Here is a 16008-nt window from a genome sequence, read left to right as displayed (position 1 = left end):
AATCTCTTCTTTGTGAGGTATTGGTCCAGCATGCTGTCATTGCTGAACTGATAATGAAAGGGTGTGATCATGGCATTGTGCTACTGAGATGTCATCTTTAAGATGTGATTTTAAAACTGTTAAGAATTCAATCTGATAATGGAAGATGTTTCAGCATTTTTCCTGAGATTAGGGAGAGTGGTCCCATGGGTCGTATTTCAGCTGGTATGTTTCCATCCCGCTTCTCCCTGATTCTCCTGTAATTTGGATTAGAAAGCATGTTTTCCTGCTTTCTTTTCTGAGTATAGATATATAATTGCTATTGTACATATACGATAAAGGTTGTTCCCAAGAGTATTTACAGGCCAAAGACTTAATGTTAATTGAATTTTGTAATTATTGATAAAATTGAAATTCAGTGCCTAGCATAACGTAGCTAAAAATAGCTTCTTGATACCTCAGAAATGTGTAATTAAGTTTCAAAAAAAATTAGTAGTTTCCCCACTCACTTTGCCTTTTGAACACTGTATCAGAACCAGGTTATTGCAGTTGTTTCCATCATGTGTAATGACATTTTTTCTTGTACCAGAAATAACCGATTTTAGGTATATTTACAATATCTGATTTTCCTTACCTGTCTCTGTTCCCTAAATTTGTAGCCTCGGTCTAGTCAGTGGGTGGAGAAAAGCTTTTGAATTAGTCCTACAGTTCACATTTTGAGGGTTGAAGGTCAGTTTAATTAAGCAGTGTGAATATCCTTTACTTTCTTGACTACATGACTAGAAATTATGAAATGCATGTGGGTATTTAAAAAACCAGATGCATTCAATGGATGGCTGAATTTGAAAGTAACTGTGTTAGAGATGTTATTAGTGAATGCTGGAATTCTTTATTATGGCAGTCGGTGGCTTAATTTTGTAGATACAGCCAAATTTTTTTTCCAGTCTTATTTTACGTATAATTTATGGAGATAGTCTTTAAGTCTCTGCTGGAACTGCATGTACAGTCTGCTTATTGATTTAAAAGTCTTAATTGCAGGACAGAGATCAGAACTTACATATAGCATTTCTTGGTGCAAACATTTTTTCCTTTGAGCTCAATATTTTAGTGATAGTTCTTAAATAACGTTGATAATAATATATGTTAACTTTTGTGAAAAAATTTAAATAGTCTTGCAGCATTTTTATCAATCACTATGTATCCTTCTGAGATAGAAATGTATTTTCTCTGTTGCTGTTGGTTAGTACAAAAGGGAAAGGAAAAATTTCATGTATACAGGTGCTCTGCTCAGTTTCTATCTTCTGTCTTCTCTACTTTTACATTTCTTCTTTTGCAAAAGTGTACTTCTAAAAAAGTCACGTCTACCTCCCTTCTAGCTGTTTTTTTATCCTCTGTCTCTAGTATGATTCTGTGCAAGTCTTTTTAGCCCAGCTATGAGACTAATTTTATGTACTTAGGTAATAGCAGTAGAAAACAACTTATTGTGCCTCAACTAATGCTAGGCATTCTTGAGCTGTGTTGCTATGTGTATTCACAAATAGTTCATCCACACTGCAGATAATTTTCAGTCCTGAAATTTCAAGATAATACTTTAGAAGAAGCGCAGAAGAGCTCTTTTCCAGCATGTAAAACCAGGCAGGTGTTTCCTTATAGGCTTCCTCCTTTTCCAGTGTTCTGGAAAATTTATGAATGCTTCTTTTGGTTCTTGCTGTTCATATTCTTCAATACTTATAGACTGGTTTTAAATGTATTTAGGCACATTCTTGTTTTCATTTAATCTGACAATGTATGCATATTTGTTTATTCTTTCATCAGAGTTCTCTAGTCCATGAAAAGAGCTCATTGTTCTCTGGAACTCCCTTCCATTTGTCAGCATTTTTCTGAAAAAAGCATGCTCAGAATGAACAAAAGGCTCCAAACATAGCCACACAGAAGCCATGTTTGGAGGGAAGAAGGTCCCAGTTCTGCTGTGATATAAGTCTTTGTATATTCAGTTCAAAATTGCAACAGCATTTTTATAATCATTACCAATTGCAAATTTTCGATCACCCGGCTTTCCCCCATTCTCTAAGGTATCTCTCAGGATTTTTCTTCAAATTCCGTTTTATTTCCACAGACTATTTTAATATCTGTATCCTTCAATTTCTCTGTCTCAAGTAATGTTGGCAACCCTCTTAATCTCTATTATTTGTAGTTTTGTATGTTTTGTCTGTTTGTTTACTTTCCCTTTAACTCTGTTAATGAAATAAGATGCTTGTGACACAAGGTACTCTCACAGCAACAGGTGTTCCCCTCAGATTAACCCAAATCCACTGAGACTTACACTTTCAAATAACAATTTCCATTTAATAGGCAATAATTTAAACTAGAAATAATATATTGGGGATGAAGAGGGGGTTGTCCTCCCTGGTTCAGAGCAGCAGGATTTCTACTATTGTTTGTTGTGGATATAGGAGTGCTTCTATTCTTCTTCAGCAGTATTTTAGTGTTGTCACTGGAAAAAAATAAATTGATTTTCTTTTTACAAATTGTCACTTCAGCAGGGCTCCATAGTGAGGAGGAATGGAGCCTTCATCTCACATGGGACATAAGTAATTTTGTGGTAGGAATAATATAAAATTTACGACCTCTAATTACCCAGGCTGTTGTTTCAGTTTTTGACCCTTCAATATTCTAGGTACCCTCCAATATAATAGCCTTTTGCATCATATATATATTTCTGTAGTCTATATTAAGACTATAGCTTTCCATATCTCTTAATGGAGGTCTTGCTTCACATTGTTTGATTCCCAGGTTGAGCTATTATATAATGAAGTATGCTGTGTATGGATGATGTCTGATCCTGTAACTTGCCATCAGACCTTTTGAGGCCTTCATATTTCTTAGAAAATTGTTTCCAACCCAGCTTGCTCCTAAAGGGTCTGAATTAGAAAACCTTGCCACATGCATCTAAGCAACAAATGTGCTTAAATGGAATAGATTGCTCTGTGACAGACTCCTCCAAATTCTGTACTACTCTGTTAGAAGTTTAGCAGCAACTCTATAAAGTACCATTGCCTTTTTCTTAGTCCTCCAGACAGTTCTTAGCTTGTATGATTAGACCTTTATCCTATCTGCTTTAATTTTTCAATAAAATATTTTTTTTGAAAAGCTGTATTTGGTGTTACAAAAATCCAAACATATTTATGTGCCATAACAATTTAATTAAGAATTCTTTATTTAGATTTTAAATCTCTCTTTGGAAGGCAAGCTATTATAACAGAATTGATATATTTAGTTGCAGAATACTTTTCACTTACAACTATTACCAGTTTCTTTGAGAAGCAATATACAAATTATTTGCACTATACAGATTACAAAAGCACCTGTGTCTTGAGAAATTCCACACTGATTTAGCTGACTTACGAAGGGCTAAAAAGTGCCTTTCTCTTCTCTTGTTTGAGTTTCTCAGGGAAGCTTGGTAACACACCATCATTGCTGAAGGGCTTGGTTGCTATCATCAACTGCAGTCACTGCATGGGAACACCTGCAAGCTGCCAGGGCACCTATAGTGAGAAATGTGAGGGAGAAGAAAGCCTGATCCCATTTCAGCTCCATTTACTCAAATATCAGAGGTTACTCAAAAAATAAGACCACCAAACAAAAAAAACCCACAAAACAAAAAAACCCAACCAAATAAACAAAAAAACCCTAAAGGATGAAGAAAATAGATGCAGAGAGAGTGTTCCTGGAGAATGGTTATTTTGATAAATAAAGAGGGCTTGGTAAATTCTTGATATTCTGCTGCATAAACAGCAGTTTTTGACTTGTTTTTTTGTCTGTGTCAATCCAGCTGAGATACTAGATTGAAAGAATGTGTCTCTCAACTTATTTGTGTCTAGATTTTCCAAAATAGACAATTATGAAGAATATGGGGAAAACAGAAGTGTTGTAATGCAGAGGGTACTTGTCTGTATGTGGGATTGATGTGTCTAAAATGCAAAGCTGCATATTTTTTCTGGCATTCCCTTTTAAAAAGTTTCAAATGTCACAGTGGATACAGAAAAAGGTCAAAAAATATACAATGGCTTTCTGTGAGAGTTATGCAACTCGATCTGTTTAGTTTATCATAAAGAAAACTGGGAAATATCTTGTGTTTTACCTGTACTTTCTTTGGGAAATAATAACATACAGCACTAAAGGCTTTGTAAGGTACCAAAGGCTTTCTTTGCCTACTTAAGAGAATTGAAAAAATAGCTGGTGATAGAGAGCTTGAGCCAGAAAAATCTAATAAGAAAATAGTGGAAGGTTTTTATGTGTTGAGGTTGGTTTGCTTGTTTAGGAGATTAATCACACAAACAAGTTCCCTAGAGACCTGTATTCATTTTAATTCTGTCAAATCAAAAGTATTTGATAGTGGGAGAAATATCTTACAGAACTCAAGTTATCTTGTACTCCGTACAGAAGTCATAGATGATGTTGAATGAATTATCCTGCATGGAAGGCCAAACTAGATTCTGGCTTTATGTTCTGTGTGTGTTAGATGAGAAGATAGTTTGACTAAAATGGATCCTGAAATTAATAATTAAGCAATTTTATTTCATGAATTCAAAAGGATCACATTAATTGCTTCTGCCTCTTTTTTGAAAATGCAAACCCCTGAAAATACTGGCTGAGGATGCTGGGACAAATAACGTTTAAATTACTTAACTAATGTATTAACCTTCTGTGTGAAGTTGTCTGACCATCATATCATAAAGGTAATGCTAATAGAATTCCTCTTGCACCTTTGGATATTTTTGCCCATTTAAGGATCAGCTTTTATTTGCTTTATTTTTGCTGTCCTTAATACTCTCGAATAGCAAATAGAAGTTCTGTTTTCTGACTCTCAAACATGTATGAAATATTTGCAAGCTCTGTTGAAAAGAATAGTAAAACAGTAGTGAGGGATTTGAATGTTCCATAAAATGAGAAGCAAAGCCACGGTGGTGAGCCAGGAAACCTCACTTTTTTATTCTTAAATTTTGAAAATAAGTTTTTTATTCCAAGGTAATTTCAGAATGGAAGTTGGAAGAAGGCTGGCATATCCTGTGAGTAGAAAAATGGTTCCTATCCCAGTGAACTCAAATACTTCCAAAAATACAGCCAGAAGAACAATATGATTATAGTTTGCTTTTCTGTTGAGGTAAAGAGAAGAGTTCTCCTCCTCTTGGTATTACTGATGCCTTTTAGCCATATTTTCACTGTAGAGCCCACAGCTGTCTCTGTTAACTGGCTTGTCTCCTATTAGCAATGTAGCCACAACAGTGAATATATTTTGCAGTCCTTTCTGTAACTGTGGAAAGAAAAATAGGCCTGCCATAAGACTTCTGCATAATAAATTTTAAATTTGGAACTTTTGGAATTTTTTTTCCTCTTAAGCATTTCTAAAAATAGTTTCCATTAAAGCATCACTTCAGAGATAATAGGAAACTGGAAAAAAAATTAAACATCAAGTTAAGGCAAAATAATCTTGAAAGCATTGTCAGACCTGTAATTACACAATTTTTGCCCTTAATGTGTCATTTTTTTCTGGTCATGGTCTATTGCAAAGAGTAAAAGCTTAATATGGGGAAAATTAACAAAAAATTGTATAGACATGTTAGGAAGACTTCTTTGTGACGGCAGCTTAAAGACATGGAAACTAGAGGGCAAATACTAGTTTGGATTTAAGATGTGTGAAAAATTGAGTGAGTTAGTCCTTTTGACATAAGCACACCAGAATAGCAAAGTGACTCACTATTAACATAGTTGATCATTAAAACTAATACTTATTAAAGAATTGAGAATTTCTCATTTGCTGCTTGCCTGCTGTGTAGGAGCCTTTCCAGCCACTAAATGAAAAGAAACTAGAAGAGTTTTGGAAAGCAGCTGGCTTCAGGAGTTATTCTTAGGATTATAACTGGTCCTTCACCTGCTTTTGCTAATTGCTACCACGTGGAGCAGTGAAGCTTTAGCAAAATGTTGACTCAGTATAAGTACCAAAATACAAAACCAAAATGACTATTATCACACTCAGGCTTGAAAGTCCTATCTTATTATGGACAAGAAAATTATTATTTTTTTATCTTAATTTAGACTGTATTTTGGCTTCTTGTCCCTTCATGCATATATTCTTTTCCCAGTTATTTTTTAATTGAAATACCTAAATTAATAGTGAGGTGCATAATCTACTGTTACTACTTGTTGACATTCACTGGATTAAAAAAAACTCCAGATTTTCCTCCACAAATAAACATTTTCTTATGGTGTGCTGAGATCAGTTTGTCATAGTTCATTTTCACTGAGCTTGAAAGATCTTACTTCAGAGAGAAGGTGATAGCAATTTTGTTCTTGATGTGCTGCAGCTAATTGTAGTTGCTGCTGGCCACAAAATCACCAGATTTTGTAATTACCTCATGGTCTAATTTCTGTTTGCAATTCCTGGCTGGTTTATGCCATTTCTAATCATACGATGGAAGTCTCTTGGTCTTCTCTGCCTAAATTTCCTACCATTTTGTTGTAAGCCCAAATAATAGTGTTTGACACAGGAAGGTTTGGATATGGAAGAAATTCCTTTTCTATGACCCCAATTTCTAAATTTGAAGTTGTATTAACCTGTATTATTCTTGTGCCTTGCTCAGCTAGAAGAATGAGTGGGTGATACCCAGAGGATCACTATAAATACTGTTCCATCAGCTTAGCCTGTTGCTACTGTATTCCTTAAGATCTTTGTTGGGTATGAGGGCATGGCAAGTTCATACAGATTCTCTCTGTGACCTTTCCAAATCCTGATTCAGCAGGGCATAGCAGAGCTAATGATGCCTTTATATTATCTAGGGTTCTCTACAGTTTGCAAAAGAGGGAAGAGTTGGCTTCTTGTTGCATATTACTACCTTCTCAGAGTGGAGTGTAGGTTTTTAGTGTTGGAAATAAAAAGTTAATGTGCAGGTGAATAAATGCTGTTGCCGGCTGTTCTGTCAACTGTCTAGGCCTTGCCTTGACAAAAGACTAAACATTTCTATTAGATTTGGGGCTATGAGTGATATAGGGAGGATAGAATGGGGTAAGAGGGTTAAGGAGTGTATAAACAAGGGTACTGGAGAAAGGGAAAGGGACAAGGGACAAAGAAGGAAGGGGTTTCTGCTTTTAAAACCTTTTTTCTAAATATTAGAAAAATAAAAAACCATTAGGAGCTTAAGGCATCAATGCACACACAATGTGGACTTCAAAGTGGACAGAAATAGTGAAGTTGGTGATTCTTGGTTGGTTGACTTTTAGTTACTAGGAACATACTAAATAAAAAGACTCATGACTGAAATAACAGATGAGTCAAATTACTGAACTTTATTACTGCTGGGATTTTCTCAGTTCTTACATTTCAGACTTCATTACATGTTTCTGAAATAGAGCAGCAGCTAAGATTTCTGAAACACAGTTTAATTTGTTTAAAAAAAAAACCATGTTAAATAACAGTACTTAAGTTAAAGAGAAGAGGATATTCAAGGTAACAAAAAGGTGCTTCTAAGTTTCTCACTTAGAAGAAGGTTACCTCACAAGATTCGTAGGACTGATTCTTTTCATTAGAGTGTGGATGTATCTAAGCCAAATTCAAACACCATCATACACTAATAATGAGTAACAGCTAATGATGACTCCAGTTTATCTCACAAATGGCCAGCAGTGGCTAATGGGTACTCCTGTTCAACTTCACAACCTATTTTGCAGTGGCTGTGGGAATGAGCTCACAAGACCATCCCCTTTCCCCTCTTATATTAGAGGTGCTAGAGGTAAGTGTGGTTTTGGGGATCAAGGGTGGGAGGTCATGAGATGAAAGTGATGTGGTCTTCTTAAATTTTTCACAAACCTCAATAAAGGCATGTATCTGGGGATGGGCAAAGATTCAGTTGAATTCTTATTTTTTGCCCAAAGAGATTACCCAGTCCTAAAATGACATGCTTTCCTTGAACTGGGAGTCAGAAATCCCTTTTCTCTTCTGTTTTTCTGCTGCAGAAATTCCCAACATTCCCATTATGTGGGCTCCAGAGAGGGGTAAGCAACATCTTCAATCCCACCCGATCATTTCCAGACTAATTCTTTGCTAGTATTTTTTTGCTTTTTTAATCATCATCAGAAACAGTTTTTAGCCACATTTTTCCCATTTGTTTGATTTTCTTGTGGATTCTCATATTTTTGTTTTATAGGAAGGTCCCATGGCCTCCCCAAGTGCTAGGGTCAGACTCATTTGCTGTTTCCATTTGTGTGCTATTCTCCTGTGGATTTTCATGGTTCACTCTGATCAAATGATATTACCAAAGGGTGAGCGTCTGGATTGTTGGGACTTTTTCACTCATGGTATCCTAAGTTATTGAAAAAGCACTGCCACCCTGCTGCCCTATTGATCATTTGGCAAGCTTATGTTTTGTCCTTGCCGAAAGTTGCATCTGATTATTTGTGGGCTTTGGTCTTTTTCTGACTTGTCTGTCTGGGGACTGCCTGGCATTTACTACTGTCTTTTATTCTCTCTACCTGCTGGCTGTGTGGCATTGTCCTCCTGAAGTCTTGGCCCTTTGCCTGACTGTCTGGCATTGCCTCTTGGCCAGCTAATTGCTTGACACTGACTACCTACTTCCCTGTCCATCTGTTGAACGGCATGTATCGCCTCCTTACTGTCCTTTCAGTCTGACTGTACACGGGCATTGGCCTTCTGCTGCCCCGTCTCCTGCTCCAAGTGCCTGGCATTGCCTTTCTGCTGAGTGCATCTGCTGACTTTGTGAAATTGCTCTTTGCTGCTTGGCACACACGCTGACTGTTTGGTACTGCTTTAGCAACTTGCTGAATGTTTGGCATTTTCCTTCTACCTTTTCACCTGATCCTTGAATGCAGTGTCCCTTTGCTGCTCTTTGGGTCTGCTTACTCACTGATACTTGCTCTTCTGCTGTCCTGTCCACTTGCTTTTATGCCTGGCATTTCTATCATATTGTTCTGCCCATCTGCCTAGATTTTATTTCTAAATATGTACCAGTCTGAAAAGATTAAGAGGAATTGTAAGGAATGGGGAAAAAATATTGTCTGGCTCCTTCATGATCTGATTCAGTTTAACATACCAACCAAAAACTGATCTCAGTACCAGCATTCAGCTTTTTCATTGAACTGCTCAAAACCCTTTTGACCTTATAAAAAAAAGAAACCAAACGCAAAAAAACCTGAATTTTATTAGTCTTTGCTTCCATCACTTTATTTGATAGGTATATTACTGTTCAGTAATACTGTGTTCAGTATTAAATTCAATACTAAATAATTGCTACAATGCTAATATTACCCACAGTAATTCTCAGAATCCATGGAAGGTAGGTAATAACAGGGGGGAAAAACAATCTGTTGCTGAGGCTCAGAAAGGTTAAGGTTTGAATGTAGAGCTATGTTCATTAAACACAGTGGATCAAAGGAGCTAAGTAAGAAATTTTACAGACTTCTTAATTTAAAACAGAGGGTTGCAGCTGATCTAAAGAAGCCATTGGATCAGTACAGTATTGTCGAACCACGGTGTGTCCTACTTGCTGCTTCCCGCTCTTTCTGTACTGGGAGAATGGTCAATTGCCAGTTTACAGAAGCCTTTTACCACTCTCTCACATATTAAGAACAAGGACTTGACTATATCGGTAAGGTCCATAGTAAGGGAATAAATCATTGTCACATCTTAGAATAAGAAGCAGGATTTCCTGCCTCTTCTTTTAATTCAGCTTATTTGACCTGTCTTTTTGTAGCTCTGCCACAGTTTCTAGCTTGTTATGTGTGGGTTTAATTGCGCTTTTGAGTCCAGTACCAACTAGGAACTGGAGAAAATATTCTGTCGTAATGAATCCTGTCATAATTTCATAATAAATTCTTACTACACTTAAATAAATTTCATGTAATATTCTTTTAACTCTAGATTTTAATCTCTTCAGATATATTAATACTACTTTTACTATCTTCAAAGGTACCTTAAATATGTGAAATTATGTCTAAGCATAGACAGGGCAGGGCAGCACCCTTGAGTCAGTAGCCTCCTTCACCAAGTGCGAGACCAGCTGTGGAGTCAGAGGAAGACTGTGGGAGAGCACCTTGTTCCTATGCTCCCAACAGCAGCTTACTACTGTGGAGGATGGCTCCCAGGACAGCTGACAATATTCTTAGTAAGAGCTAGTAGGATCCTTCTCCCAGTTTTCACATTAACCTCTAGAAGCCAGTAAACTTGTATTCTGCTCCAAGGAGCCATGGGACATGAATGTCCGCCTTTACTCCTTTACAGTCTCATGGGCTCTTCTGTCCTCTCTCTTCTCAGCCTTCCCAATCCTCCCTTGCTTCTCCGAGCATATTTTTTTCACACCTTCACAAACTCTTAAAGACGGTAGGCTGGCAGTCTCTCACTTCCCACCAGCTTCATGCTGTTGAAGGGTGTGGTGACAAGAACAGATCTCAGTGGTAAATCTTTCTCCAAGCTTTAAGTCATAATGTTACTGTGATGCTTCCCTAGGCTATTGTTTGAGAGGTGTATCAGGTGCTGGAAAGGAGGAGGAATATTCACTCTAGTACTGCAGGGCTGCAGGACGCTGCTAGAACTCATTTCTTATCCCAAGAACCATAAGTAATTTTTTAAGGTATCATTTTAGTTATTTGAATATGGTTTTTTAAAACTTAATATTATCTCAGAAAAATGTGGGGATTTTTTCAAGTAGTATTCAAGGTACATAAATTCCATATGAAGAAAAGCAGCAGAAATTGGAGTAAAATCAACACAATGCTTTTTCTTGAATATGTGTAATTTTCTTAGTTGAAAACAATACCTGCCACAGCATTGATGCAATACTGTCTCAGGCAGCTTCGCTGTAACATATCAAGATAAATCAGTTTTCCATCTGAAGTAATCAAATGGTCACTTGGTAGTGACCATGGTACAGATATAAGTTTTAAAAAATATCTGTGGTAAGTTGAAAGAATACACTGTAGGTTTTGTCTTATAAACGAGTCAACATTTGGTTAAAGAAGCAATGAAAAATTTGCACACAAAGCCCTGGGAGTAGAGTCTTCTCTATCAAATCCTTGTAACAGTGATATACAACTTTTTTTTTTTTTTTTTAATAGGGTGGGGGATTGATCTTTTGTTGTTGTTTTCTGGGGTTTTTTTCCCAAGGTATTCTTTAGTCTATCTTGCACTTTTCAACCAAAAATTAGCTTTTGGAATAGTCATAAAGACTTACAAGTCTTTCCAGCTCATAGGGTTTCCCTTTCCAGGATAACTAAATTTCCTGTTTTCAGCCTAATTGTATCTCAATTTTAGTCCTCGTTAGACTCTTTTCCTTCCTTATTATCTCTGATTAAAAAAAAACCTGTTACACTTCTCATAGTTATTTCCTGACCTACAATATCTAAATCCTACAAATTATTTTTCAGGAGAGAGGCTGTTTTTTGTATATCTTCTTCCCTTTGGTGTAGTTTTTAATTTCCAATTATTTTTTTTACCGTTCCCTTTCTTTATTCTTCTCTGTTGTCTAAAGGAATCCTTTCTGATTATAGCAACATTGCAGCCTCTAAGCAACTAATTTCTTCAACTGTTTCTGAAAAAAAAAAACAACACCCCAACTTCCTAACTAATACAGGCCTTTTGCACTCAAAAAGAAAGATAGGTGTATAATTATTTTCCTACCCTTGGAATTTCCAGGAGGTGTTTCACTGCCCTGATCCACTTAATTACTGCCTTCCGTTTCAGTTGAAGTTTTCTATTCTTTTAAGAATAATTTGTCTGACAGTGAGTGTGTCTGACACTCATATCGACTTGGAATCAACTTCAGATTTTCTTAAGTCTGTATATTGCTTCTGGATTCAGTCTGAAAAATTTATTGGTTAATTTTAGACAAGAATGTCTTAGATGAAACTTGTTGTGCTAAAGAACATATATGCCTTTTGGTTCATGCGTTGTCATCATCGACAAAGGCTTTTGATGTTACAACTCATGTAACAGTTTGCTGAATGAATATTGATACTAAGTTCAAGTGTCTCTCTAGTGTTACCTCTTTACTTAGTGGATAAATAGCTTTTGTTGTAAAAATGAGGACATGATGTTGCATTAAGAGTGTAGAAATTTGGCAGAGAATAAATCCCCTTGCTTTCCAGCTGTTCCCTAGAGATCAGAGGGGCTGGGTGCAGCCAGCTTACTTTCTGACTGCCACCAGTTTGGCACCATAAGTCTGGTTGTGTTCGATAAGGACTTTCACAAGCACAGATTCACAAGTAGCGTAGTTCATGGAAGCAACATGTTATAGATTCTAGGTAAATTGACTGTGATAAATGCACTAGATCTACAAAATAGAAGTGTATAGTGCTATGTACAAGTCTTCCTGGATGTGCTCCGATGGAGTCAGAGACACAAATCTTATGAAGAGGCGTCTCATCTTTGGGGAGGAGAGAGGACCTTAGGTGCATCTGATTTCTTCATTATTCTGAATTATTGTCTTCCATCACCCGTATATCTTATATGGAAACACAGCTGTCTGATTTTTTTTACTTAAGTTAATCTGCTTAGAGGTATGATGTTTGTAGTTGCTGTACACTTAAAAAAACATCTAACCCTCTTGAGAAGGCTTGTACTTAGCTGGCTTCCTAAGAGAAAACAAGTTTCTAACTTTTCCATTACAAATTCTTCTGAAAGCGCCACTATTCCTACACAGGGCCTCACCACCCGCATAGTGACTTGCTCCAGTGTCTCACCACCCCCACAGGGCTGACTGACTCTGTATCAGTGTGTCTGACTGGAAGCCATGGCCAGGAAATGGCTTAGTGTCTCCACTAGCACCCCCTGGGCTTACCCATGTGCCCTGAGCGATGCTAGGACTATGGCAGGCCTGGGCATGGTGTCCCCTTAGTGCTGGTAAAAGCTCACCCCAGCCCTGCCAGCTGCATGAGGTGAGCTCTGGGGTGTCCCTCGGGGCTGGTGTGTACCTGCCATCTGGACCACAACCGCTACCTGGGGTGGGGAGGGTGGGCAGACGCCTCCAACGGGGATGCCCACTGAGTGACTGCTCTTCTCTCCTTCCTCCCTGGCCCCAAACCTCCCTCTCCTCTCCTCTCAGTTTCCAGCAGGGCCTCAGGCTTTTCGCCAGCAGGTTCTCACCCGCTTTTCCTACCCAGCATGCTAAATACCCTGCCCTGACACTGCAGAGAAACTTGCTGTGGTAGTGAGATGCTTAGCATTCATTGCAAGAGTTCAGTCCTGTCTATATTTTGAGAACACGGAGCAAGAGCTAACTTGTGCACTGTGCCTGTCTAAGGATCTCTTTTGCCTTACCAGTTCTTAAAAGCTACTCCCTTTTCTCAGTGAACTACATGCACACTGCTGGTATAAAAATCAGTTTGCTGAAAAAGTTTGGACACCAAGTGAATTTTATTAAAAAGCAAAAAGATTTTTCAGCACAACATGGTCTGCTGCTTCAAGCACAGCAGAAGTGTATGTGAGGGGAGGTGCTTATATACCTGTGTTGCTATATCAATGGAAAGGTGTGTACATTATAACAACTTCAGGGTTTCAAAATTAAGAGTGTGCAGTTGGGAAGTAAACTGGCATAATATGTCTATACAGTGTGAAGTTGTAATAAAAGCATTACTCTGTCACAGCTGAGTAGTGTCAATAAATGCTTGAACTGATTTTACCTAGGGCATGAAAGATACTTCAACGTCTTCTAAAACTCTAAGAAACTGGAGTTTTGAAAATACGTATAGTAAACATCTTAGTAGCAGTGTAAAAAAGGGAATATATTCTCTACTGGGTTGGGGGGTTTTTTATATCAGTAACTATTACTGTAAAGTATTGTAAACCATTAATTAAATAGTAAAATCAAATTCCAGAGGAAAAGGTTAACTCAATGTATTTAATTTTCCTCAGTATAGATTAGAAATTCTGCTGTCTTCTATTTCAGTGCTCTGTGCTGCGGCAGTCTCAACAAAGTACTTTCCATCTTCTTTGAGAAACATTTTCATTCAGTTTTTTCCATGAGAATCTTGGAGGAAAAAAATGTAATTTGTGCCAGAAGTTAAATAATCCTCTATAGGAAATCGTTTGACAAAAGGCACAGTAGGTCATTCAAAATCTGTTTAGTTGTTCAGTTCTAATAAAAGCATCATTTACGTGTGCCAAAATTGACAACTGTTCAGACTCTGAACACATGAATTGCATCATTGGATGTCACAAAAGAATCCTTTTTAAGAATTTTTAGGTTATGGCAGAAGTACTTTAAAACTGCTGCTATTAGAGATGATTTATCATTTACTTGGAAAGTAAAGATACTGTGTAAGAGAATCTTAAGAGAAAGTAAAGTACTTTTTGTAATTCTTGTGTTGCCATGGTGTGTTCTTGAAAAATTATCACTCATTAGTCCATCCTTTGTAGTGCAGAAGGTGTATTTCAGGAAGTGTTGGGTTTTATTAAATCTGCAACACTGATGATTTGAAATCTCAAATTGTTTGGAGGAGCTACTTTACCTGTGGCAGAAACTGGAGATTTAGAAGTGCAAAATTTCGTATGCCATATTTTTCTTGGCAGAAGGTAGTGTATGTTAGGAAACATCAGACAATATCCTCAAAAGAAAGGAGTTCCACATCTCAGTTTCAGTAACTAATGTGCTAGAGCTGAGGCATTGCAAAATTATTTATTTACAGCAGTGAAATTGCAAGTAAAAACTTTTGGTTCTTTCACTGACCGAGAGACTGGGTAAGTTCTTAAAAGAAAGCAGTGTGCATTTCTACCTGGTGACCTCATTCTTTATGTGTACTGATGAGAATCTCTAAGGAATAGTGCCTATTCTTTTCCTAATATCACAGTAGTTCTAGACTTCATTGCTTAGTATACTTCCCTGACCCACAAACACACCCTCCCTCCCCTTAACAGAAGAATCTAAGCTTGGCACTAGTTTTGAAATGTAGCTAACTGTACCCTGACTCCACTCTGGTATAGATACATAGTCTAGAAGATAGTACACATAATCAGAAACACTGTCCAGGCTACTTTTTTATGAGACAGTATTTCCTAGTTGTTACACTATTAGTTAAAGCTCATTACATTCATGAGAATCTGAATGACCTACATTCTACAGTTCAGTCATGTAGAATTCTTATTGACATAGTGTGGATACCCATAGTTCTCTCATTTCTGCTGCATGACTGTGATTTGCAGAGAACAGAATTTTTTACTTCTCAGGTTTTGTTTCTTTTCTTCAGGTTTTAAAGAATTATGTGAAAGTTGGGCTAGATTTCCTAGGTTTTTACATTTTGTATTAAATATAAAGCAGTTTGAAGTAACTGAGGGAAAACTTAAACGAATAGTAATTGTTAATAGCTAAAATTTTAACAGTGTTTTTGTAATAGCAGTATGGTATTACTGTCTTTACTGGGAAGTCTTCAACTGTACTATTTTCACTGAACAGAAAATTATTTGTTCTTGCACAAAGTGGAGTTCAAGTGGGAAGTACAGCAGTTTGCACATGAAAAAGAGAGCTGAAAAAGGAAGTAGACACCTGACCCTTCTTTGTGCTAAGTGCAGTGGCTTGTTTCCAGCTGTTGTTTTAGCAAGCTAATCCTCCTAACCTCTCCACCATTGCAAATAATCTGCCTTTTGACACTGGCCTAACACACACCATTAGACAGCTGTAACATATGCATCTGGTGGGCTGTGTGCAACTTTGTAGAGCCTAAATGCATTCCTTATAGTGCAGAAAAGCATTTAGTGTCCTGTTTGTTTGCTTAACAGCTAGTAAAAATGATTGTTCTAGTGGGTTTATGACAATGTATGGGGCTAGGCAGTATCATAAAATTAAGATCAGGTTGTATGGTAAATATTTTATACACATTTATGATCTTAAAACTTCATTTAGCAATCAGGAATAAAAAATATTAACACTTGATATATATTAGAAGTGATATTTTAAAAATGCCCAAATACATCAATTTCATTAACATTTCAATTACACAAATGGGGCAGACAAATCACTGATATATGAA

The 16008-nt window shown here is 37.0% G+C and overlaps 1 protein-coding gene across 9 annotated transcripts in view; it reads left to right on the top strand.

Annotated features, from left to right (window-relative positions):
* The window catches only part of LOC120322710 (gephyrin-like), a 212622-nt gene that overhangs the window by 153736 nt on the left and 42878 nt on the right, over positions 1 to 16008 (top strand). For 4 of the 9 annotated variants that reach the window (XM_039378728.1, XM_039378729.1, XM_039378732.1 and 1 more), the window contains exon 5: positions 7990 to 8028. The exons of the other annotated variants lie outside the window; for them this stretch is intronic. In XM_039378728.1, the coding sequence (XP_039234662.1) occupies positions 7990 to 8028 (39 nt within the window). The remainder of the gene's footprint in view (positions 1 to 7989; positions 8029 to 16008) is intronic. 9 annotated transcript variants of the gene reach the window in all.

Source organism: Pipra filicauda, unplaced genomic scaffold (assembly GCF_003945595.2).
Source record: "Pipra filicauda isolate LSUMZ 115617 unplaced genomic scaffold, ASM394559v2 scaffold145_size1923396_pilon, whole genome shotgun sequence".
In the NCBI taxonomy this organism is placed as follows: Eukaryota; Metazoa; Chordata; class Aves; order Passeriformes; family Pipridae; genus Pipra; species Pipra filicauda.
The sequence above is the reverse complement of the archived record's forward strand: the minus strand, read 5'-3'. Positions and strand labels throughout refer to the sequence as shown.